The following is a 24396-nucleotide window of genomic DNA, read 5'->3' as shown; positions in this document are numbered from 1 at the left end:
ACAAGCTTCTCTATAAGAGCGCAACTCAAGTGCCATAAACACTCAGAACGAACAATTCAATCTACAGCAAGGCAAAATGTCGTCCATACACCAGATTGCGATCATTGGACTGGGCCACCGCGGCTACAAGACTCACTTTCTCAGCCTTCATGGATCGGACTCGGCCAACGTTGTCGCCGTTTGCGAAAGCAACCGAGCTTCGTTAGCAAGATTTAGTGCCGCTCATCCGGATGTTCCAGCATACCTAACTATCGAAGACATGATAGCATCTTCTCGACCCGACTTTGCAATCATTGCCCTACCCCACGACGCGCATCCCAGATGTGTTGCGCTGCTTTCAAAAGCTGCTATTCCAATACTGAAGGAGAAGCCTGCCGCGAAGACGCTCGAGGAGACTACGAAATTACTGCAGCTTCCGATACCCATCGGAATTATGTGCCAAAGACGGTTCGAACCTCGATATCAAACAATGCAGAAATTTCTGCCTGGCTTGGGTCGAATCGTTTCGTTTCGCGCTGTGCTGGCTCGCAACATACCACATCTTGGGTCAAGTTGGCGATCATCAGGGGTTGGTGTGACTGTAGGTGCTCGGAAGTATTGCTCCACAGCTCTTTCCACTGACTTTCGCTTCAATACAGGAAGACATGGGCGTTCACATGATCGATATTTTAGTACAATTGTTCGGCGCACCCGACACACTCCAAGCGTCACGGATAGAGGCCATTCGCGAAGAGCAAGACTACTCTGGAGACGACATCGCCGACATCACGTTCAAATGGCGCAACCGACGGCTCGTCGGGAACATCCATCTGTCTCGCGTAGCCGGCGATGAGGAGTCCATCTTCGTGACAGGAACGAACGGAACAGCTGTTGTGAACGAGAAGAAGATTACATTATTTGACAACAATGGCGTTCAATGCCAAAGCACTGATGATACCTCCACGAAACAGTCTGTCATCCGCGACATGGTTTTCGGTTTCGGCGATTATATCAAAGAACATACCTCATCATATGCAAGCTCACTGGAAAGCCACCGAGAGACCGTGGCGACCATGGAAGCCATCCAACGCGCCTTCGAAAGCGGCAACAACGAGCCTGTGCAACCATCACCGACCTCTACAATACACTGTGCAACACAACCACAAGACATGCCCAGCAAAATACCAACAACTCCTCTGGCACAAATCCATATCAACACCCATTCCCAGGTCCCTTCGAACACATCCGAGGAAGTCTCCGCTGTGCCTCCTCCCAGTCCCGCTTTCTTCCAAGATCACCCACTGAGCATGTTCTACCAACATATCGTCAGTTTGGCTTCCGCGGCAGGCGACAAGGAGCCCTCGTCGCTACGGAACAACAACAAGTCGTTGGTACGACACTCTCGACCTCACCAGCATTACAGCGGCAAGCGCAGATTCTCTCGCATCGCACGACGAAACAGTATTCAGTGCGTCCCTCGGACGGGAATTGCGTGGGCATAGCCGAGAAATTGCAGCGCGCTGATACCTGTTTGGTCGAGGGACAAAATGGGGCGTTTAGGTGACTAGTGCCCTAAAGCTCGCACAACACATGTATATATAATTGAGATAGAGTGTTGGGCGGTAGACTATTTTCTCATCGCTAACGACATTCACTGTTTGTAAATTTTGGCAAGAGACCACTTGCATTTGATTCAATCCTGTATCGTGAATTCTCTCCCCTGCCCCAATCTCCCCATCTTCCCCATACCCTTCAAGGCATTCAAGCCGTAGGGTTCAACACATCAATCTCCGCCTCTCGACTTTTATACTGCACCACTGTCCCCGGATTTGCATTACGAACGTGCTCAAATTCAAGGTCCGGCAAAGCAGATTTTCCCGGCTCCAATCGCCAATCATACTGAAGCAGAAGATAACAAAGAGCAATCTTAATCTCGTTCGAAGCGAAGAATCTTCCCGGACAAGCATGCTGTCCATGGCCGAAGCCCAGGTTGTCTGTTCCCGTGGTGACGAGCTGATGTTGGTTTTCTTCGCCGGAGCGTTGCCGCATTTTGAGGTATCGCCATGCGTCGAATTTCTCTGGTGAGGAGTAGTACTCGGGATTTTGCGTTCCGTTGTCGAGGACGAGGATGCAGGTGCCGGTTGGGAGGGCTAAAGTAATGCGAATCAGTTTTGTGTCTTGAATCAGGCACATTGGAGTGTAGGATAGGCGACTTACTGGTTCCGTTTGACAGAGTGACGGGTTTAGTGACGTATCTGTGCATGGAGGCTGGGTAAGATAGTCAGCATCCAGAGAGGTCGACGATGTGGGAGGTATGCACACGTACCGATAGCCATCTGCGAGAAGCGCTGACACTCTTTGATAAAAGAGTCCAGCAACTTCATTTTGTAAAGGGACGTTTTTGCCCATCCGTCTTGCTTCAACACAGTGATCATCTCTTGCCGAAGCGGTTCAATCACCTCGGAATGCTCGCAGAGCATTATCATGACTCGCATAGTCAACTCGGTGGAAGTGTGGATTGCAGCCATGGATAAGGCGAGCTGTGTCTCGGCGAAATTGATTGGGCGACCTTTAGCAACGTCCAGTGCCCACGAGAAGACATCGGGAAGGGCCTTGCTCGATACACCGCTGGCAATGGCTTCATCTCTAGCTTTCAGACGCTTTTCAACTTGGGGCGTCACCAAGCGCCTTGCCTCAGCAACGTATTTTCGAGCCGTCTTAGCATCGTCCTCGAAGAACCAGTCTGCGATTGGCCTCAGGACCTTTGGCCATTCATGAAGCTTGTAGGCTGCCTGGAAGGCGTAGATCGTGTAGTTCTTGGTGATCTCAAGCCACTGCTCGTCGCGTGCCAGCTCTTTGCCGCCGAAAATTCTCGACGAAACTCGGGTGATCACGTCGAGAGCACCGGGCTTGAGCACGGTATTGGTCCAATCGTCCTTATATCCAAGCCATATCTTGACAGCGTGGTCTGTCTCATCGACCAAGTCTGTTGTGAGGAGGCCCAGAGCTTGCGTCAGTTTGATGCGTACGATATCTGCCATCAAGCCATCCCGCCTGGACGACTCCTTCATTCCGTCAAAGCCAGGTAAGTGGGTATGGAAGTCATTCTCTACTGCTTGATCGAAAGCAAGATCTGGGTTGTTCCGGAGCTCGTGGGCGAAACTGTTTGGCAGTACAACTTTGTATCCAGCTCCAGCTTTGACCTGGAATATGCCGCCAGGTACCTTTTCACCGTTCTCCACGACTTTCTTGGGATGAATCTGGAAGTCGGAAGCGGTGGATTGCCATGGTCGCCACGATTTCTCTTTCTTCTCGTTGTCAATGTGAATGATCGGTATGCCTCCGATTGGTTGTTGACCCCCTGTGAGCACCCACTACAAGGAGTTGGCGTTGGTAAGCATGCGCTCGCAGCCTGTTTTTGCAAGTTTTTGATGAATCCAGCCAGAACATGTCAAAAGACGCCTCTGTGTGGCCATGGAGACATCGCAGAACATTGCCTATCGGTCGGAGAGACTTACGTATATGCCCGCTAGTAATATTGCGCTGAGCACAGTTTGTAGGGCGGTAGACGTCGAGCCAGAATGCTGTGCGATTTGGTCGAGTAAAGCCATGATTGCCGAAGGTCAGAGTGGCGATGTGGAAATGAGAAGCCCATGTATTGTCTACCTCAAGGTGGTCGAATTATGTTTGGATATATATGGATTGGTTTCGGAATCTTCTTCATTGGTCCGACCATCATTTGCATAAATCGTTCGAACTGCAGCGATCGTCTGGCGCGCCAAGACGCGTGCATCACCGAACAGTAGTCGCTGTATCCCAAGACCAAGGTCGCGCAGTGCAGCATGTACTCTCAAGGCGACAATTGAAACTAAACTCGAGAGCCATGACGTTGAAGAGATTCTCGGCGATCATGCATAGGGAATAGCATAGAAAGTTCGTGCAGGACGCGGACTTCGCTTGCTCCGGAAACCAAGATCGGCGCAGTTGTGCAATTCGTGTGCAGACGTACACGTATGTTCTGCACGCATAAAGCAATGCACAGCGGCGCTCTTGTTTCTTGATATTGGCCAAGTTATGTTCCACATCGTTTTCGATCTACCTGAGAGGTCGGAAATCACCCAGGGTTGTCCCGAACATAGTTTCATCGCTAGCTTGTGTGATGGCGCAATTCGTATTTGTACGAGATCAATGTCCACGCAATGACCAGTATTGATACGTGGGAAGCATTGTCGGCAACTCCGGATGCTTGATGGTAGTTGTAGGACGGAGTTTGAATATAAGACTTGAACGTCCTGCCGCATTGCATAGCTTCAAGGAGGTGGACATGTATGTACCAGTGATTGTACAGTTCTGTCAACCGTCTGATCAGACACTGCCTCTTGTTGCAGTGTGGCCATGACTGGTCGTCGCCGTCCTCGCAGGGTTGTTCCCAACGAAGTGCGAGTCGATGGTGGGCCCGGATGGGGTGGAACAAGTTACTTGTCATCTGCACAATAGTACCGTCGCGCAAATGGAATGCCAAACCGAATGTGCGTACTGTGGTCGCAACGCGAAAGGGTGCAGTCTGTTGTCCATCAGACGCACAATGCGAGGGCCGGCAGTGAGATTTCCCACGTTGCTACGAGCCACGGAGCGAGAATCGCTGCTGCGTACTGCCTCGAGTTTGACAGTGGGAGATCCGACGGGAGCATCGTGGAGCTGACTGTCTGCAGGTGAGGTCGGTCGGGACAGTCAGTAGCAAGCGGAACGGTGCGAAAGGTGGAATCCCGGCAACGTGATAAGGACGGTCGAAGAGCGGACGGCAGCACGTGAAGTCCTGGCCGGCCTGAGCTGACCCTCTTGGCAGAATCCTTCGATGTATCGGTGAGATGTCGCATGGCTTGGCTGCTGGATGTTGGATCGAGGTTGCCTTCTTCACGTGCGGAAGGCGTCTCGGACAGGATCGAAGAACCTGGTCCCCGCCACCGATCCGGGAGTGTCCGGGGATTCGGTGTTGGGTTGCTGCGGCGCCGAGACTGGTACGGGTGCTGGTGCTGGTGCCGGGACATGCTGCGGTGTTGGTGGTGAGCGAGCGTGGCGCGTGGCAGCAGCGTGCAGCGTGGCGGCTTGGACGACGTCGGCAGCAGATGCAGGTTCGGAAGTTGCATCGGAGGCGGCATCTGCCTCATCACCATCGGCAGTCGTGCGGCGGCGGCCGGCAGCGACGTTGCGGTCGTCGCGGTAGCGAAAGACGTGCCATACTGCTCGAGGGTCAGTGGGTGGTGCATGGGACTTGAGCCAAGGGATTTCTGCAGCACTGACGGAGCCATCGGATGATCCAGTTCTCCTCGACATCGCCCTCGCGGTCACGGCCGAGCTCGTACATGATCCTGGTGTCGCGGCGGGCATTCTTGAAGATGTGCATGACCTCTTCTTGGACGGCCTCCTCGTCGACCTGGCCGAACGAGTAGGGCGGTTCGATAGACGGGTCGTCGCGCAGCTGTGGGATGAGGGCATTGCGGTTTGCTGAGATGCGGCTCCATCCCTCGACCGCTTCAGCCTGGCAGGCGCGCGTGAGCATGAGCGGGCAGCGGCTTGGCACGTCGCGCACGCAGACGTACCTTCATGTTGGAGTAGAGGTGGCGATGCAGCTTGTTGCGCTCGTCGAGGCCCAGGCGGTCGAAAAAGCGCTTCTTCGACTCGGACTGGGCCAGGAAGCCTGCGGTCGGAGCCATGACTTGGCGCACGCGACGCGGCGGAGCGCAGGCGTGCCAAGTGCGGTGGCTCGTGGAGCGTGCTATATAGCTACAGGAGTTTATCACAAGAGAAGCCGTGAAGAGGAAGCGCAGCAAAGGTCGGGCATCGAGACCAAAGGCTGTCGCTGGTGGTGAGAGGATTGGCTTTTCGTCAAACTGAGCGTCCCCAGGCGACAAAGCTAGCTGCGCGGTACAGGGTAGGGCAGGCTCCGGGGGGGTTGCACTCTCTTCATTGGGCCAGTGCGAGCGAGGATTTCACTGCGATTCGCATGTGCGCGTCGCTTGGCTGGACGAAAGCGTCGATACGACGGCAGAGCGACAGCAGCACACAGCGCAGCGCCCTCCAGTCTCGTTGCTTGCCGACGATTCCCGCAGCGGCGCCACACGGTTCCTGCTGCTGAAGTGCGACGCATGGTGCATCGGTGAGTCGGGGCACGGCGATTGCGCTAGCCTCGAGCAGTCGTCGTCAATGAACATGCCCTCGTCTGCATCAGCCGTTGGCCTGGACATGGCCTGTACATTCCACCTGTTGTCCGCACCGCACCACGTCTGCCGTGCTCGACGCCGCACAGAACGGTTGGGCGGATTGCGCTCCGCCGCTGTCGACGTCGACACTCTCGCGTCGGTGCCATGTGCACGAGTCATGCGCCGCCGGTGGCATTTCTTCTGCTGGTGATGGGAGGGGTTCGCCACGGCCTCGAGCGAGCAAGGGAAGTGCAGGCGACCAGTGCCACCACTACTGCTGCCGTGCTGCCCTGCCCTGCCCTGCCCTGCCTGCCGCTGTCAAGTCATGGCTGAGCGAGTGTGCAGACGCAGCAGCGCAGTGATCCCCGTCTGCGCACTCATGCCCCCATTCCCATCCGCCATCAGGCGCTGCCAACATGGACCACGGCATGAACATGTCGCCGTCGCGAATCGACCAACGGGGATGTTCGATGTCCGTGAGATGCAGATGGATCGAAGTCCCGCGGCGTGAGTGGCAGACGGCTCTCGGAAGTAGGCAACTGCTCCACACCGCTCCTTCCTTCTTCCTGGGGCTCCGCCGGACCAGGCCAGACGCTCCAGCTGGGACGATGGTGCTTGGCAACCACCACATGAGTGAACGACGCGCCATGGCCCAACACGGGGAACAAAGATCGTGCGGCATACTCTAAGGACGATCCATCCAACCTGTTGAAGCATACTCAGCGACGACTGAAGACGAGCGAGAAGAGGAGGATGGCGGAACCTCCGGGAGACGGAGAGTATATCACCGTGCGCCCAAAACGAGTAGCATCGCACGGCACCATCAACTACCGGAGCCTGCATCGAGGCACGCACACCCTGAATGCGACAAAGTCTGGGGCAGCGGGAGAAAAGAGCTTGGACGTAGTAGAAGAGGGCAGGGATAGTATACAACAAACGACGGCGGCGGCTGGTGACAATACACCACAGAGACAAATGCTAGCACAGATGAAGCAAGCGGAAGAGCGAGCAAAACAAGCGGAAGAGCGAGCAAAACAGGCAGAAGAACGAGCCAAGCAGGCGGAAGGGCGAACCAAGGAGGCAGAAAAGCGAGCGGAACAGGCAGGAAAACGAGCAGCACAGGCGGAAGAGAAATTGAAACAGCTGGAGGAAATAGTCGCGAAGGTACCAACAATCGAACAAATTACAACTATAATACAAGAGCAAGTAGCAGTGAGCATTCAGCAGCAAGTAGCAGCGAGCATTCAGGAACAACTGGCTAACGTAGCCGTACCTACTAATGGAAGTCGCTCGTATGCGGAAGTAGCCCGCACACCCCCAGACAGTCAACCTAGCAACATCCGCAGTCTCACGATGAGCACAACTCCATCAGCTTTTACAAACTCCCTCTACTGCACGATCGACATCTCGAGAGCCGACGAGGCCGAGAAAGCGAGGACCCACCCCGGCGCGGTCAGGGAGTGTATAGAGAGAGAGATGCGAGGAGTCGAAGGACAAGAACGGTGGCGCTGTGTGGCAGTTACCAAGGACCCACGCAACGCCGACCGAATCCGCGTAGCTTGCAGAAGTGAGGGCGAGTTGGCACAGGTTAAAGAGGCGATGTTGAAGACCGCAGCCGCGACACCGGGAAGCCGCGTGCTACGGGACCAGCTCCACCCAATCAAGGTCGACAATGCTAACCGCACGGCCGTGATCACCGAGACGGGGGACCTCCGACCGGGAGTGATTGAGATGCTAGAAAAGGAGAACGAGACCAAAATCGCCAAGATTGTATGGATCAGCCGAAAAGAAAGTATGAAGGCATATGGGTCGATGATAGTCTACCTAACCCGAGGCAACGACGCAGCACGCCTGTTACAAGAACAGTACTTCCACGTAGCAGGAGAATCGGCATACACCCGGGTTTGTGAACCGCGCCGACGACCAATGCAGTGCTATAGGTGCCAGGAGATAGGCCACATCGCACATACGTGCAACAAACCACAGAGGTGTGCTAAGTGCGCGCAAGAAGGTCACCGCCACACCGAATGCGACTCCGAGGGTTTGGTTCCAAAGTGCATCCCATGTGGTGGACCCCACGAATCGTACAGCAAGAACTGTCGAATACTGTATCCTCCTCCTGTCGCTAATGCCTAGCCCCTTGAAGGTCCTTTCACTAAATGTCGGCAAGCGGCGAGTGGTGCAACATAGCGTAATGAATGATACAGACCTCGAGGACTTCGGAGTCATCGCATTATCGGAACCTTGCTCGTTTGTGAGAGAGGGCAAGGTGTTGACCGCGCCGCTAGGCCATCCACACTGGACCAAGATGATACCTACGGAAACGCGCGAAGGCAGACGGGTAATTGGAAGTATGCTCTGGATCCGGAAGGGGATAGAGAGTGAGCCAGTCCCGGTGCCCTCTCCCGATATTACCGCAGCGCTGCTGCATCTACCCGATCGGTCGGTGTTCATCGCATCGGTCTACGTGGTGCCAGCCAACCCGCAAGCACTCGCGGAGACGATACAGCTCCTGCGGCAAAGCGTGGACACTGCAAGGAGACGGGTAACGAGGGAAAGAATGGATATACTTCTAACTGGCGACTTCAACCAACATGACCAGCTATGGGGTGGGGACGACATCTCACCTGCCCGACAAGGAGAGGCAGACGGACTCGTGGACTTTATGAACGACTCTGCGCTACGCAGTCTCCTACCGAGGGGTACCAAGACGTGGCAGAATGGCAAGCACGAAAGCACCATCGATCTGGTGCTCGCCTCCGAGGAACTGGCCGCCGCGCTCGTCCGGTGTAGGATTTATGGGACAGAGCACGGATCGGACCACCACGCGATCGAGACCACCATTAATGTCGACATGCCAGAGCATATAGTCCAGCCACGACTGCTACTCAAGAATGCACCCTGGAAGGAGATTTGTGCGAAGATTACTAGTAAACTCCAGCCATTGGCCGTAAACATATACGGGCATGTACTAGTGGATGTACAGACGCAGGCCGACCAACTCATGAGTGCGGTACTTGCAGCAGTCCACGCACTTACTCCTGTCGCGAAACCGTCGCCGTATGCTAAAAGGTGGTGGACACACGACCTTACTAAGCTTCGTCAGATCTATACCCGTTGGAGGAACAGGGCAAGGAGCTATCGCAGGGCGGGCACCTATAGCGAACAACTCGAGAAACAGACACGGATCGCTTCTAAGGAATACCATGATGCCGTCCGTCAGCAGCAGAGGAGGCATTGGGAAGAATTCTTGGACGACACTAACAACATCTGGCAGGCGGCGAAGTATATGAAGGCCGATACCAGCCTAGGCTCCTCCCAGATCCCGCCCCTTACGAGGAGGGATGGGTCGATTACAAGTGGTAAGGGAGAGCAGGCGACCGAGTTGCTATCAACATTCTTTCCACCCCTTCCGCCCGTGATCGAGGACGAAGGGCAGCGAAAGCAGAGGAGGCCAGTCCATATGCCTCCGCTCACTATGGACGAAGTTGAACGGAGCGTGTTCGCAGCGCAGTCGTGGAAAGCAGCAGGAGAGGATGGGCTGCCGGCGGTAGTGTGGAAACGGGTATGGCCGGCCGTAAAGGAGAGGGTTCTAACACTCTTTCGAACGTCGCTAAGGGAGGGTATACTGCCGGCCAAATGGAAGACAGCCAAAATCATTCCACTAAAGAAACCTGACAAGAGCGACTATACAGCTGCGAAGGCATGGCGACCTATTTCGTTGCTCGCTACGCTTGGCAAAGCGCTTGAAGCAGTAGTAGCTGAAAGGATATCACATGCGGTCGAAACCGCAGGCCTCCTACCAACAAACCACTTCGGAGCTCGGAAGAGACGATCGGCAGTACAGGCGATCCTCCTGTTGCAGGAACACATCTACAAGGCATGGCGTAACAGGAGGGTGCTCAGCCTGATCAGCTTCGACGTGAAAGGTGCATATAATGGAGTGTGTAAGGAAAGACTACTGCAGCGACTCCAAGCAAGGGGCATCCCCGCAACGCTAGTCAAATGGATCGATTCCTTCTGCTCGGACCGGTCGGCTACAATCGTAGTTAATGGCCAGGCATCGGAGCGACAAGCGCTACAGCAAGCAGGATTGCCGCAGGGGTCGCCACTATCACCAGTCCTGTTCCTCTTTTTTAATGCGGACCTCGTCCAGCGCAAGATCGATAGCAATGGCGGTGCTATAGCATTTGTCGACGACTACACAGCGTGGGTCACAGGCCCCTCTGCAGAGGCAAACCAAGGCAGGATCCAGGCGGTTGTCGACCAAGCGATAGAGTGGGAACAAAGAAGCGGTGCCACCTTTGAAGGCGACAAGACAGCCTTTATCCACTTTACGCGAATACCGTGCCGAAGTAGCGTCCGACCAGTTCTGGTCAAGGGACAAGAGGTGGAGCCGGTGACCAGCACAAAGATCCTAGGAGTGGTCGTGGACTCGGAACTTCGATTCCAACAGCATATCGCACGAGCGGCCACTGCAGGTCTTACTGCTGCAATGGCACTGAAACGACTGCGAGGGCTGTCACCATCTACCGCCCGCAGGCTGTTCGAAACAATGGTGGCGCCAGTAGTCGACTACGCATCGCCGGTGTGGATGTACAAGTGTAAAGGGCGACTTGCGGCTGCAGTAAATCGAGTACAAAGAATCGGAGCACAGGCAGTCACGGGCTGCTTCCGCACAGTAGCAAGAGAAGTGGCCGAAGCAGAGGCAAGCATGCGCACAGTCCAGCAACGACACGCAGCCAAAGCCGCGAGCACATGGGTCGATATCCTCTCGCTGCCTACGACCAATCCGCTGTCGAAACTCAGGGTTATACCGACCCGGAGGTTCCGCTCCCCGCTGCAACAGATGTCAACTACCTACAAGGTATCGACAAGAGGTATGGAGAGCATCGCGCCATACACAGTAGCACCGTGGCACCGGCGACTAGCAGCAGATGCGAAGGAAACGACAGAGGAAGCGGTGAACGCTGCCAAACAGAGCGCAGGTATCTGTGTCGCAACAAGCTCCTCGGCGAGGAACAACATTGTCGGCGCAGGAGTCGCAATACAAGACACCGAACGGGGAGAGCCCCCATCCACCGTCGTCTCGACTACAGTATCAGCAAGGACGGAGCACAACCCGTACACGGCGGCCTTGATAGCGTTGGCAGAAGGCCTTGCACAAATACCCCTATCTACCGTCTCGCGGAATATATATCTCTTCTCAGACAACCGAGCAGCACTACAAGCAGTATGCCGGCCTAGACAGCAGTCAGGACAGGAAACCATACAACAAATCTATAAGAGCGCGTGGGCCCTGCAGGGCCACAATACTGTCCGGTTGGCGTGGTGTCCCACTCCAGAGTTTGAGCTTGGCCAAAAAGCAAAAGAGGCGGCGAAAGCTGCAACGGAGCCAGGTCAAATACCACAGTCGACCCGGCCAGCAGCTAGATCGACTGCTATTAGCCACTTGAAAGCAGAAACGAGGAAAAGACGGCAGCCGATCGAAGGCGTAGGAAAGCATATACGACGAATCGACACCGCGATACCTGGTCCACATACACGGATGGTATACGATCGCCTCGGAAGCAAACAAGCGAGCGTGTTGGCACAGCTCCGGACCGGAATGTCACGACTGAATGGTTACCTTCACCGGATAGGAGCTGCAGAATCAGACCTGTGCGCATGCACGCAAGCAACTGAAACCGTCGAGCATTTCTTATTCCGGTGCCGTCTGTGGGATGATCTCCGACTACAGATGCTACAACATACAGACACTATGAGGGGCAACCTCTCCTTTTTTCTCGGAGGAAAGGCAGCATCAGACAACGAGAAGTGGAAACCGGCAATAGACGCAGTCCTGGCGACGATCCAGTTCGCTATGGCTACAGGCCGTCTCGAGAGCTCATCGTACCAACCTTCCCCTAGCCAGGTGACGGCCAACCGAGACACATAGAGGACACAACGCCACCAACCTTACACCTACTACTACTAACCGTTTCCCCCAACGCACCCTCGTACTATTAACAAGACACGCTTCACTCGCTGAAGATGGGACAGTGAACACTTGGAGGAGCGACTTCAAGAGAGCTTGTGCACACTAACCTAGTACGAGTTTCCGGCAACATAGGACAGAAGGAGCAGGAGAACTGAGATAGGACAAACCGAATGGGCTATTTGGAGTTCAGGAAAATTTCCGGAAGCAATGTGATGACGTAATATCCGTAGTGTGCCCTTTAGGTGCTTAGCGCCGGGCGGAATAAACTCCATCCATCCATCCAGCCCAACACGGGCTTTGCAGCGTCGTCGTCGCATGGTCTCCTCGCGCATGCACACGCACCTCCGCTCACCGACACAAAGCATCCATGCGCCGTTGTCCCGGAGCAGCCCAAGTGCCGTGACGAGCTGCAGCGATATGCGCCACCAACAACGATGGAGCATCGGAGAATGACAACCAGGTATCGGGCATCTGTGCCTTGGTTACGCCCGGATGCAGTGGGCGTACTGTGCCGCGTCTCGCGTTGCGTCCGGCGATAGCACCGGTAGGGACCTATAAGCATCATGTTGGTGCTGGGTGCCTGAACCCGCCGAGCTGGGGACGAAGCACTCGGCAACGCTATCATCGCTCGCCAGACAACCACGTCCACGCTCGCGCGTTGTCCGTCCTGCCTTCTCCAGATTGCAGCCCAGTTAGAACGCTGGGCGATATGGCGGACCGTGGGGAATGAGCGACAGCGCGATTGAATTGGCGCCGCTTGCACCTTCGTCTGCCCGCCGCCAGCAGCGCAGTGCGAGAGGCGTGCATGTATGTCCCTCACTCGACTCGCTGGCCTGCCTGCCTGCCGCGGCCTCTCTTCCTCCAGAGCCCTTCCCCCTGCTTTGGCGCTATGTACATTCCATCTTAAGCTCGACAGGCACGGTCGGCGGGCGACGGAGCTGCTGCGCAGCAACCTTGGCGGTACATGGCGAACGGGCGTGCGGTCGAAGCCAGCGCCAGACAGCATCCGCTCCTCATCGACGGTGCAGTCGACACGTCTGCCGTCGTCCTTTCGCCAGACCGAAGACTGCGAGGCGCGACGTACTCTGTACCTCACCGGCGGCTCGTCACGCCCCAGGATTGGCCATCGCACCACTTGCGGACGCGCGCGCGGGCACTTCGACCGACGGGGCCACTGGCTTGCACGTCATCCTCTGTCTCCTCAGCACACTTCAGCACCACGAAGGATCGACGCATGCGCGGCGATAGCACGTCCACTGTGCAAATGCCCGACCAGCGCACGTCGACACATCCACGGCAGGTTTATTGGCCAAGTTTTGAATCATGACTGCCAAAGCCTAACGAACAGCTAGTGCCGCAAAGTACTGCTACGAAAATCACCTCGCTCCCAGCACCTGGACACGCCCGTCACACCCAACGTCGTGTGTACAGCCCGCCTCAACGCATTTGTCACGCTGCTAAACCTCTGCAAGTGGGAGCCGTCGTGGTCGCGGCTCCAGCCCCCTGATCGCAGCCAAAGTTCTCGAGCGATGCGTCGGACGTGCTACGCTGCTGAATGCGGCACGGCGCTGACTTGTGCCGTTGACTTGCATTCGCTGCTTGTACTTCGGCAATCCCAGGTGCTCCAATTTCAAGAGCCGAGCTCTACATGTGGCGATTCTGCCTCGTGGTCTCCTGCCCAGTGTCAACTAAATCACGTCGACGTCGCGCACCGTCGGCACCCTCGCAAACATGTGCTTCAGCAACATCATCACGTGGAAAAAGTGCGGCCACTTCGTGGTTCGACGAGAAATGTGCGAAGATGCCCTCGCGAGAACGCCGCCGCAGTTCTGCAACAACGCCTTTGCCCCAGTCTCGACGGACATAGATGAGTCAAACGGGGTACGTAGGCTATGAAACCCCCGCCCCTTCCCAAATAACGTATTGACCGCGACAGGTCTGTCCAGATCGTGCGAAGGTAAAACGGTTCCTTGCCAGTTACGTCCTGAAGACTGCTGACGATGGAGAAGCACCCTCCTGGACCTGGTCAACACTTCGTGTCGGCCTGGACTCTTCAGCTAGGCATTACGAGGACCAGCGGCGACGGGAACGCGTGGTATAGGTCGGGCCAGGGCCAAACGTGATGAGAAGGGGGGCTGTGTCCGCAAGTGACAGGTCGTGGGTAGGAGGAGTCTGATTGTGTTGACGCCGTGGCGACAAGGCGCGTCGATGTCACCGCAGCAGGTCCAACAGGAGCAACTCCTATCTTTGCGACAATGCTCGGTTGCCGCAAAGACTCGCCAACAAGGAAGCACCACGCATTCTTACCCTAAGGCGGTGGGACGCGCCATACTTGACAGAGCAGGTCAGATGCGGTCGTATCTGCTCTGCCGATGGGAGCAACGAAAAGCGCGGAACAGGTGGAGTGGACAAGGTATCGCACGACTGTACGAGCTTGAGCGCAAGATGTACGCGGGTGCAGATTGTTGCTTCTGGAATGTCTCCCAGCGTTCTACTTGACATGCGGCCTCCTTCGGACTCTGAAAAGAACTGAACTGATCTACCGCAGATATTTTCATTCTGCCCCTTCCAATCTTGCGATTGCACCGCCAACAGCACCCCTTCACCTCCATTGGCATCACTGACCTGCCCACCAGCGCCGTGTTGACGAGAGAGGGCCACCATATCCGGTACGTTATCGAAGCCTTGCACTCTGTGACAAGAATTGGACGCAGCACTTCGACGCTTCCAAGCATGATCTGCTGGTCTGCATTTCGGCCCGAATCCTTCGGGCTCGATGACTCGCTCGTTGCAACAACCGCTATGCTTCGAAGCTCTCGGGCAGCCACGATCGGGCGCTTGCGCGAGGCTTCACATCGCGCTTGAATGGCTTCGAGCGGCCCGGACACCACGATCGGAATGGCGCATCGCCATGACCATGCGCAAGCCATGCGCGTGCCCCGTGCAGAAGTGTCGACTGTTCAGAGAAGATCGCGTTGGATATTCGGCCGGACACCAGACAGACCGAGGCAGGAGTCCTGAAGCGTGTTGCGGCGCGGCACCTGCGATCCCGCACACACAGTTATGTGCTTGAAGTCGTCACGGACAATCACTTGCTCCGCTCAGAATGACGGACCTAAGGGCTCTCCGTGAAAGACGGTCCCCTGGACTCGGTTCAGCCTGAACATCCCGCGGCGGCAGCCTTAGCTCGACGCTTCGCTGGCTCACTACATCAACATTAGCTTGGTCGCAAGAGACACATGGATAACTTGTACAAGACTCACATCTTGCACTGCCGCTGGCCCTTCTTGCACTGCAGACAACCATCCGGGCCAGGTTCACACTTGATTTTCTTCTTTCTGCAGGTCACACACGCAACGGATAGCCTCTTGCGAAGGATCTTGCTTTGGGTGAGGTTGAGTGGGTCTTGGAATATATGCGTGGGAATCGAGTATCCGCCTTTGTACATGTGGCAGGAACCTCGGCCTGGAATGTACGCAATACCCTCATATGATGAGGCTGCTTGGTACACATATGTTGCTGGAGCCAGCTCCGATGTGCCGAAGAAGCCTGGTGGCAGCTCGTATGGTGATGTGGGTTGAGAGCGATGGGCCGGCTGCATGAGAGACGAAGAAGAGGCTTGCGATACCGTTGGACTTGTGCTCAGGGATGGTGTTGGACTAGGCAACGAGTCGTCTTGCGGTGAGCACAAGCTCTGTATCGAAATAGAACCTGGCTTCCCTCGTGCAGTCTGTTGAGGGCGGTGGTTGGGGATCGGAGAGAGTCTGCTGTTCTTGCGATCGAATTGACTGACGACAGAGTCGCGTCGATCGTCCACGAAGGCCTGCTTGTCCCCCAAGTCGGGGTTGATAAGGAGCTTGGATGCGAAGAGGTCGTTGAAGCCCGGGAGGCGTGGCGGCTGATTCGATCCGTCGTGAGCTCGAGACTCACTTGCACGACATGACTGTCCGTTGGCAATACGTTCCCTTTCGGCAGCCTGTTGTATGGCACGATCGTATTCCGACGTCTGATACGGCTCATAACTGCGTGAGCGGTATGTCGAATAGTGTTGCGACATGGTCAAACAATTCTTCAATGTCAATGTGATGAAGGGATGTTTGGAGTCGGCAGTGGAGGGTGGCACACGGGGTTCATGTATTCAGTCCCACGAGGATACATGCACGGCATGGCACTCATCAAACGGTACGGAGCACGCAACTGGTCACCAGCAGGCCAGGTGTGTTCCACCTCAGCCGGGTCCGCACCTGGCTCCTTTCGACAGCAGAGGGTCCACAACGCTGAAGAGGGAGGATCCACATCGCCAGCTCCGAACGCTAGCTCGTGTTACACCTGTGGTACGATCACCGCGCCTCCAGACTTGGCCTTTGGCGCGCAAATAACTCTCTTGCGGAGGCTCGGATGTGGAGTTTGGCTTTCTTCTCGCTTGTTGCAACAACGACACCCAACTGCCTGTCCAAACGAGATGGCACAACGGCATCATTTCGCCGAGGCGCCCAGGCACGAGCGAAGATGCTTTTGCTGGGCAGCTCCGCGACATCCGGCTCACAACTCTCACGCTACTCGGGCGATCTTCGAGCAGGTCCAGTGACAATGGGCAGAATGGAGAAGCACGCAGTCGGGCGAAGTTCAGCCGCATCGCAGTATCAAGCACATAAGGTTCACGGAAGCGACATGGCACGGCGATGATATCAAGATCTGTCCAACGATCGGGCGCACATCGTGACCTTGGCGTCAACCAGACGCCACAAGTCGATCGAACTTTGGGTCGCAAGGCGGAAGCTTAGAGAACGGGAAGGATTCTTGCCGTTCGGGGGACTCTCTTCACAGCTCCCCGCCCCCCCAAGGCGTCCGCCTGTACATTGCTACGCCTTCGCCATTGGCCTTACCAACCGGCGTTAGACTGGAGATCGCTGTCAGACAACGTTGCTGCCCCATGGTATGCGCATCAACTGCGCATCCATTCAGTCGGTACTTTTGAACGAGTAGGCGCTCAGAAGAACCAACCTCGCTGTCGCAAAAGATGCCTTCGTGGAATCAATAGTGTCTCGGAGAGCCCACGGGTCGCTGCCATCGAGGTGGAGGTCAATGGCTATCATCATCCATCCCTCACATCTGAGACACGATTCGAGCTCTGAAAGCTTCGGCACCGAGTACGTACCTTTCGCCTGGTGACACAGTGATACTTACCCGCCTCCCTTCTTCTTGTGGTGAACTCCATCGTCTGCAGGATGGTCAGGGCAAGGGCACAGGAACTAGGAGGTACTGCGCGGCGTCATCAAATCCCGAAAGGAGCTCGTCAGCCGGCTGGTACTCGCGTGAACGTCGGCGCCATAACATTGATCCTTCTGTTTATCCCTGCGCGAATCAAGGCTCCTCTTCGCGGATGCCTCTCGCTCGAAAGTGACAACAACGTCTCAACAAAGGCATCAAGTTCTATGCGCGCGTGTAGGCAGACCCAGCAAGCTTTGCAGCAAACATGCTGTTGGGGAGGTATATTTTCTCGTCATCTGCAGATGAGAGGTCCTTCCACATCTCATCGATAGTAGAAGTCACATCGATTGCAACATGGCGACAAACAAGCCCAAGATCGTCGGGCTCTACGGCGTTCCTGGTAGCGGCAAGACCTACTTGAAGGGTGAACTCAAATTTTCATTGGACGAGAATCAATATCCCTTCTACGACGGCTCCGAAATCCTCGCACTTGTTACTGATGGCAGCTTAGACTCATTCAAAGCAATGACCAGAACGGGAGAAGTCTCGTCTACGCGAAGCCGCCATCAGAAGGATAGCGTCGCAATGTGCTCAAAGTGGAAAATCAGGCGTCGTTACCGGACATCTGATGTTTTGGGCAGAGGCGGAGGCCGAACCAACCTCGACTGATACACCAGCTGACCTTGAGACGTACACTCACATTGTGTATCTTGACGTCTCGGCTGAGCGTGTTTGTAAGCAGCGACGCGGGCATGCGTGCCGCAAAGATCGAGCTGATGATTCAGTCAAGCATATCAAGGAACACATGCAGCGCGAGATGACCAAATTACGTGAATTGTGCGTTGCCAATGGCATCTTTTTCACCAGCGTGCAAGAGCCTCGCAGCGCTTCAGATGAGCAATCATTCTCTCTGCAACCAGATGTGGCGCGCCTGCTGACCGACTGCGTCGCTGTTCCGAGAGAAGAGATCAAGTATGTCAATACCTCGCGAGCTCTTTCCATACTTGACGAGCAACTCCGGGCAGCTTACGCCACTGCAACAACATTGCTATACCCATGTCATTGCAATCGGAGACAGCCCGCTCGATATCAAAATGTTGCAAGAAGTAGATCAAAGTCTCGTACAGTAGTCGTTGGTCCTCCAAGCTTGCGCAGCAGATCAATGGAGGCGGTTCTGACCTCCGACATTGCAGCAGAAAAGCTACGACGCGATTTCACCCGGGCGCTTCTCCCAAACAGCAGCGACAAGCTGCAAATTCCTGCTTTTCAAGTCGGTACGCTTGCCCAACTCCATCTCTCGACTTCTCAACATTGGAGCATCGGAGTCCGCAACGCTGGCGATAAGAACGCGGTCAAACTTCTGATGTCTGCAACACGCGACACGAAAGTATCTGGCCGTGCTCTCCAAGCAGCTGATTGCAAAATTGGTCGGTACCTGCCAGACCTCATCGGCCTAGAATCATTCAAAATGTCTCACGTACAAGGCGGCTACACGGCCGGCCATCGTCTTCAAAACGAGAAACAAACGACCATCATCGCTCTGATGCGCGGCGGTGAACCCATGGCATTCGTTGTGCACGATACCCTGCCCTCCCACAAGCCAAATTCTTACATGCCTTACAACCGTTAGATAACAAAGTTGGTCATTTTCAGGGCCAGGAGAATGCCATTGTAGTGGACAGTGTGATCAACAGCGGAAAGAGCATCGCCGACCACATCAACCATATCCGGACCTTCAACCTCGCAGCGCGCATTGTCATAATCGCCGGTGTGGGTCAGGAGCAAGCGATCCAGAAGGAAACAGGCGGCTTATCGAAAGCACTGTTGGGGTACGGTAGATTGTCGATCGTTGTGCTCCGTACCTCTACGAAACAAACACACTTGGCCGTGGCGGCACGGATACCGGTAACCGTTTGTTCAATATCACCGACTTGGATCGATGAGAAAAGGGAACAGGACGTTTGACGTTTTTCGGTGTACATTGCGCCGTGCGCGCGCGAAACTCGCGAGAGGAAAGGAAAGGAAAGGGTTTTCGGGGCCGTTACTTCTCCGCGCGACAAAGTTTGGGTTAGACTGCGACACGGCTCGTCTATGTGCAGATGGCTCGGGATATGCACTTTGCGTTTGTGGCTTGAGACGTACCAAAGGTAGAGTTCACGACATAGAGAGCCAAGCTGGCCCAACCATTAAAAGGTCCTGCCGCTTAGGAGGCTAAGCGGGAGTGAGCTGACTACGGCTCTGGGAATGTACTCTGTAGGATGTACTGCACCGTTTGTAGCAGTTGTGGTCGCTTACTCTGCTGATGTGAGCGATCTTGCTTTCTACAGTAAGTACAGATCCTTTCTTCACGGCTCATAATGTCGGCTTCATCCGCTCCGCTTCAGAGATCTTCATTGTTCTATCTTTTCGTCCTCTGCATGTGTTACTGATGAATTTACGACTGGCGATGTTCTAACAGCAGTCCCAGCCTCTCTGGTCAACGTGAGAAAGTCACGTTGGCTAACGATTGGGTCCAGAGCCATCGTTGGGTTTCCTTCCATCAAGAATAACACGATCGCATCGTCTCCAGGAGCCTGGACAGCACATCGGAGCTTCGTCCGCATACACCTATGGCATATCAGGAAGGCTTTGCGCAAATATGAGGCTCTCAGGGACTACTGCGCCCCCAAAAGCACCGAAGGGACTTCGAGGTAGAACCGGCAGTGACAAATCCCCCGTCCTCCAAAGAACCTACTTCACGGTCCTTGCTCCGACTCCGTCTGCTCTTTGACTTCATGCGACGTTGTCTCCTCCTTCTCCCGTCCCGCTCTCTCTTCCCTCTGCCGCTTCTTCACTTTCTCTGGCTTCTTAGCGCTGAGGGGTCCATCCGAATGCTTATTCTTCAGCCAGATAATATCAGCGCGGAAAAACCGGGTAAGCGAGCAACATTTCTTACTTTCCACATGCCGCCGTAGCGATAGAAAGGGTATTCTTTTTCAAATCCTCGAGCGTCTTCTTGTCCTCCAGAAACACTTCTCCAGCACTCACCGGGACAGACCATGTGCCATTTTCGAGACTCGTCAATTTGGCAGCGGACAAGGACTGATCGAGACGTGCCGCAGAGAGTGCAAGGTTTGTCATGGCTGTCGGCCATGACGGCTGTTTCGAGGGTCGTGATAAGTTTGATGTTGAAGGAAGGACATCGAATGTTGTTGCTCATCTCTCTACGTTGATTCGCGATGACGTTGTTGACTTGTGCTTGCGTAGATTGAGGACTGCACGGGATGCATTGTACATTCACAATGGCCACGACAATACAAGCGTGGTACCCTTTGGTAAGTTCCCTGCTGTTGTTCGATAAGCAGTTTCTTATCGCCTCTCTGTAGGCCAGGGCTAGACTTGCACTGTTCGAGATTCTCCTTGTCTCAGCTTGTTCCCAGCGTACCGGAGGCTGGCATATCAGCAGGGATTGGCCTTTCAGTCTTCTTCGATTTTGGCTCAGCTGGCTCTTCTGCTTCAAGCACTTGTACAACGTCTAAGTTTGGCCACTCGTGCCTAAGCTGTTCTGCGATGAATCGTATGCCCCATTCTTCGCAGGCTCGGTGCCCGACACGAAATGCTGGCATGTTGACTTCCGCGATTGCTGCGAGGCCATAGTCGCGCGCAGCTCCGGTCAGATACAAAACCGAGCTTCCATCTGCTTCAGATCCAATCCAGTCCTTTGCTCGCGCAGCTTCGAGAACCCGTTGTATTTCCTCGGCATGGAAAGCATTCATGATGGCTACTATGCACACAGGTGCTGCTACGCCGGTCTCGAGAGCGCCTGCATCGCTGGTCTCCGCCTGGTATAGCTCTCCAGCTCCATTGAATTCATCCTTGAGCAGTTGAGACAAGATTTGAGCTGGCAAAGGCTGCTGAAGTCTGGCCACCAGGCCAATTTTCCGATCGGGATTGTCCTTGTAGCCCTGTATACATACGGCTTCTCTCAAGTCCAAGTTGAGTCTGCTAGCAAGTGAGGCATTCCAGCCCACGGTCAAATGTTCGTCGAAAGAGGCATGGCTCGCAAGCACAAGTGAGCCTCGTCTTAGTGCTCTGCGCTCAAGGTTCCAAGGCCTGTGCAGAAAGCACACTGGTGCTGAGGTCCATAGTGGGTCGTTGTTCGCGGTATAGAAACCAGCTGTCGGTGTGATGCTCAGCACAACAGTTGTTGTATTCCGGAGAGATGGGTTGTAAGCGGGATGCCGCGGACTGTGCCACAGAAAGGGAACCTCCCTAGCATTCGCTGAAGGAGGAAGAAGTCTTTGAAAGAAGGCTGTGATCTCTGCGTGTGTCGGTGCTGGAGATGGCATTCTCGTCGGCCGCATCGTCCTTGGCTACATGTCTCCAAATATGCACCTTTGTGCACGGCCAGAGGAGGTGCGGTCAGGCTGGATAACGTCATTATTTCGCAATAGATACTTTCCACGCTTTGCAGTCTGCTTTGCATCCAGTCCGCGAATAGGTACGACATTGTTTCCAACTTGACTAGGACTTCATGTTGAGAGTGATGCACAAGCAGAATGTTCCTTGTTGAAGTCGGAAGACGTTGGAATGGTCTTTTGTCCACGTTGGAGCAACGGACTGCCATAGCATTAGTCAGCTTACCGAGGCCTCCTCTGCTTGTGGCATCAAATCGCCTCGCGGTGGAGGATCGCACCTTCATCAGCTTACCAAGAGATATCATCAATGAGAGCATGTCCGCGATCTAGACGCGCATACTCATAGGTGAAGACCTCGAATGTTGATCACCGATTAGTGAACAAATTTGTGGCATACCGCGGACGATAGCGCCATATAAACCCCACCCTTGCCCAAGACCTGCTATCACATCCCAATACTCTCAAATTATTGTCATCGAACAATGTCTTCACAAAAGCTAGCCATCATCGCAGGTGTCGGTAGCGGCAATGGATCAGCCGTCGCTCGTCGCTTCGGCAAAGAATATACCGTCGTTCTGCTCGCTCGTAAAGCAGAGAGCTATGGACCAGTGGAGCAGGAAATTATCAAGAGCGGCGGGAAAGCTTTGGGCATCAGTACTGATCTATCGAAGCAAGATAGTGTGAAGGCAGCTTTCGCCAAGATCGAACAGGAGTTTCCCAACGTTCCTACCCAAGTCGCAGTCTTCAATGCATCAGGCAGGTTCATTCGGAAACCATTGCTAGATATTAGCATGGAAGATTTGGATGGCGGATTGAACGTCAGCGTGTAAGTTGTTCGTACTGTGGAATGCGTGTATACTCTCTGACATCTCTTTCACAGCAAAGGTGCGTTATCCTTTGCGCAGAGCGCCCTTCCTCTCCTGCTCAAGCATGCAGAAAGTAATCCCCAGACGCCACCAAGCCTTTTCTTCACAGGTTCGACTGCTGCTGTCAAGGCGAATCCCGGATCACTGGTCATGTGTGTGCCTCGACATGGCTTGCGAGCACTCTCCATTTCTGCTGCCAAGGAGTTCGGGCCCAAGGGCATTCATGTGGTGCATGCTATCGTTGATGGCGCAATTGATACGCCGTGGGGCAAGGACTTTCTGAAAGACAAGAAGCCTGAGGAGACTATCGATCCAGAAGCGATTGCGCAGACGTACTGGGACCTTCATCTTCAAAGTCGAAGGTGCTTTACGAACGAGATCGATATTCGACCCATGATGGAGAAGTGGTGAGCTGTAAACATTCGTATAAATTGTCGGACGGTACAATTACAGATCTTATACAAATTACAAACAGCTGCAGAAATTAGTGTCTATATGGGTATTCGTGGTCGCTGAACGCTCGAATCCGTCGTAACATCGTTGGAATAGTCGTCAAGATTTAGTGCAAAGGTTCGGTGCTTTGTCTGTGCTGGCCTCCCTCACTTCCAGATTGTCCCTGTTCTGCGCGATTCTGCTTCACGGCGTCTTGATCGGCGTGTTTCGCAGGATCGAAGACGTAAATTGGGAACTCCAGTCCTACAGTCCTCTTCACAATGACCGGAAGATTGCTCCAGATGGCCGGTGGCATAGGGAATAAGATGCTGGTCTCTTGCAAGTACTTCTCGTAGTCGTGCCAGCCAGTACCCTTCTCGTAGCGTTTCTTAGCTCCAGGTCGTTCCTGCACATCCGCATTAGCAGTTAATTCGACTTGCGCTGGGGGCTATTTGATTACCTGAAGCGTCAAGCCGCTCACGAACAGAAGTAGTGTCGTGAGGAAGATGAAGCCTACGATGGAGGCGTACAAGGCCGCGTACGCGCCCGAGCCAGATGGTACAGTACCGTACGATGCAGGCGTGATGGCAATAACGTAAATCGCTGGTGAATGTTAGAGTGTATCATTACCGGTGAGACTGGCATGCAACATACCGAGCTGAACCATGATCTCTCCAAAATAATTTGGATGTCTCGAATATTTCCAGAAGCCCTTGTTGTTCACTGCACCGGGCTGACTTCCTGCACCCTGCTTGAAGCGATACTTTTGAATATCACTCAGCGCCTCGAGGCCGAAATGTAGCGCAAACCAGATTATGGCAAAGATGTCGGTGCCCTTGCCAAAGCTAGGTTGTCGATACTGCAACACATTGGGGCTGTTCAGGATGACCACTGGCATGGAGACTGTCCAGACCCAGAACATCTGAAATACCCAGAAGCCGAGGAATGGAAAGAATTTGTCTCGCTTGTCGTCAAATCTGTCGTCCTTGCCAGTCTTCAAGATACGGAAAAGGAGGAATCCGGACAGACGAGCTGCCCATAGCATCAACATCATAGATGTGATGATTTGACGCGCATTTGTGGTCCCAGAAAGTGCCAGTGTTAAGATCCCGAGCAGGACGAAATTGGTACCGCCCATGAAATCTGTGAGCTTGTCGAACTTGAAGGTGAAAGCAAACGCGAAGCCAATCAACTGATAGGCGACTGTGACCAGGAGGGTGATCGCCAGGTAGTAGTCGTCCAGCACGTGGACTGGGTCGTGAGTAGGCATCTTGACCAAATGCGTAGAGAGTCACCCCTGCTGTGCAGCTCCAAAGAAAGGCGTTGTTATG

General features: G+C 54.5%; 10 protein-coding genes across 10 annotated transcripts; 5 read left to right on the top strand and 5 right to left on the bottom strand.

Moving 5' to 3' along the window:
* Positions 1-76: 76 nt before the first annotated feature.
* Positions 77-1481, top strand: CKM354_000670400 (uncharacterized protein; the record flags this gene model as incomplete). Its single annotated transcript, XM_044802029.1, has 2 exons — positions 77-580; positions 639-1481. 2 exons carry the CDS (start codon positions 77-79, stop codon positions 1479-1481), a joined length of 1347 nt encoding a protein of 448 aa, XP_044657964.1.
* Positions 1482-1740: 259 nt separating this feature from the next.
* Positions 1741-3590, bottom strand: CKM354_000670300 (uncharacterized protein; the record flags this gene model as incomplete). Its single annotated transcript, XM_044802028.1, has 4 exons — positions 1741-2129; positions 2197-2247; positions 2306-3353; positions 3498-3590. The coding sequence occupies 4 exons, from the start codon at positions 3588-3590 to the stop codon at positions 1741-1743; spliced, it is 1581 nt and encodes a 526-aa protein (XP_044657963.1).
* Positions 3591-4893: 1303 nt separating this feature from the next.
* On the bottom strand, positions 4894-5693 carry CKM354_000670200 (uncharacterized protein; the record flags this gene model as incomplete). The annotated part of the gene is made up of 3 exons (XM_044802027.1): positions 4894-5219; positions 5281-5518; positions 5580-5693. The coding sequence occupies 3 exons, from the start codon at positions 5691-5693 to the stop codon at positions 4894-4896; spliced, it is 678 nt and encodes a 225-aa protein (XP_044657962.1).
* An 8197-nt stretch (positions 5694-13890) lies between these two features.
* On the top strand, positions 13891-14282 carry CKM354_000670100 (uncharacterized protein; the record flags this gene model as incomplete). Its single annotated transcript, XM_044802026.1, has 3 exons — positions 13891-14040; positions 14096-14116; positions 14169-14282. 3 exons carry the CDS (start codon positions 13891-13893, stop codon positions 14280-14282), a joined length of 285 nt encoding a protein of 94 aa, XP_044657961.1.
* An 85-nt stretch (positions 14283-14367) lies between these two features.
* Positions 14368-14783, top strand: CKM354_000670000 (uncharacterized protein; the record flags this gene model as incomplete). The annotated part of the gene is made up of 2 exons (XM_044802025.1): positions 14368-14606; positions 14708-14783. 2 exons carry the CDS (start codon positions 14368-14370, stop codon positions 14781-14783), a joined length of 315 nt encoding a protein of 104 aa, XP_044657960.1.
* Positions 14784-15313: 530 nt separating this feature from the next.
* Positions 15314-16216, bottom strand: CKM354_000669900 (uncharacterized protein; the record flags this gene model as incomplete). The annotated part of the gene is made up of 2 exons (XM_044802024.1): positions 15314-15365; positions 15423-16216. The coding sequence occupies 2 exons, from the start codon at positions 16214-16216 to the stop codon at positions 15314-15316; spliced, it is 846 nt and encodes a 281-aa protein (XP_044657959.1).
* A 1508-nt stretch (positions 16217-17724) lies between these two features.
* On the top strand, positions 17725-19313 carry CKM354_000669800 (uncharacterized protein; the record flags this gene model as incomplete). The annotated part of the gene is made up of 4 exons (XM_044802023.1): positions 17725-17913; positions 18161-18995; positions 19046-19140; positions 19209-19313. 4 exons carry the CDS (start codon positions 17725-17727, stop codon positions 19311-19313), a joined length of 1224 nt encoding a protein of 407 aa, XP_044657958.1.
* A 1461-nt stretch (positions 19314-20774) lies between these two features.
* Positions 20775-21698, bottom strand: CKM354_000669700 (uncharacterized protein; the record flags this gene model as incomplete). The annotated part of the gene is made up of 1 exon (XM_044802022.1): positions 20775-21698. One exon carries the CDS (start codon positions 21696-21698, stop codon positions 20775-20777), a length of 924 nt encoding a protein of 307 aa, XP_044657957.1.
* Positions 21699-22249: 551 nt separating this feature from the next.
* Positions 22250-23044, top strand: CKM354_000669600 (uncharacterized protein; the record flags this gene model as incomplete). The annotated part of the gene is made up of 2 exons (XM_044802021.1): positions 22250-22593; positions 22648-23044. The coding sequence occupies 2 exons, from the start codon at positions 22250-22252 to the stop codon at positions 23042-23044; spliced, it is 741 nt and encodes a 246-aa protein (XP_044657956.1).
* A 148-nt stretch (positions 23045-23192) lies between these two features.
* Positions 23193-24335, bottom strand: CKM354_000669500 (uncharacterized protein; the record flags this gene model as incomplete). Its single annotated transcript, XM_044802020.1, has 3 exons — positions 23193-23471; positions 23526-23668; positions 23720-24335. 3 exons carry the CDS (start codon positions 24333-24335, stop codon positions 23193-23195), a joined length of 1038 nt encoding a protein of 345 aa, XP_044657955.1.
* Positions 24336-24396: the final 61 nt, after the last annotated feature.

This window comes from Cercospora kikuchii (assembly GCF_019650295.1).
Source record: "Cercospora kikuchii DNA, contig_00004, whole genome shotgun sequence".
Taxonomy (NCBI): Eukaryota; Fungi; Ascomycota; class Dothideomycetes; order Mycosphaerellales; family Mycosphaerellaceae; genus Cercospora; species Cercospora kikuchii.
This window is presented reverse-complemented; position numbering and strand designations above follow the sequence as displayed.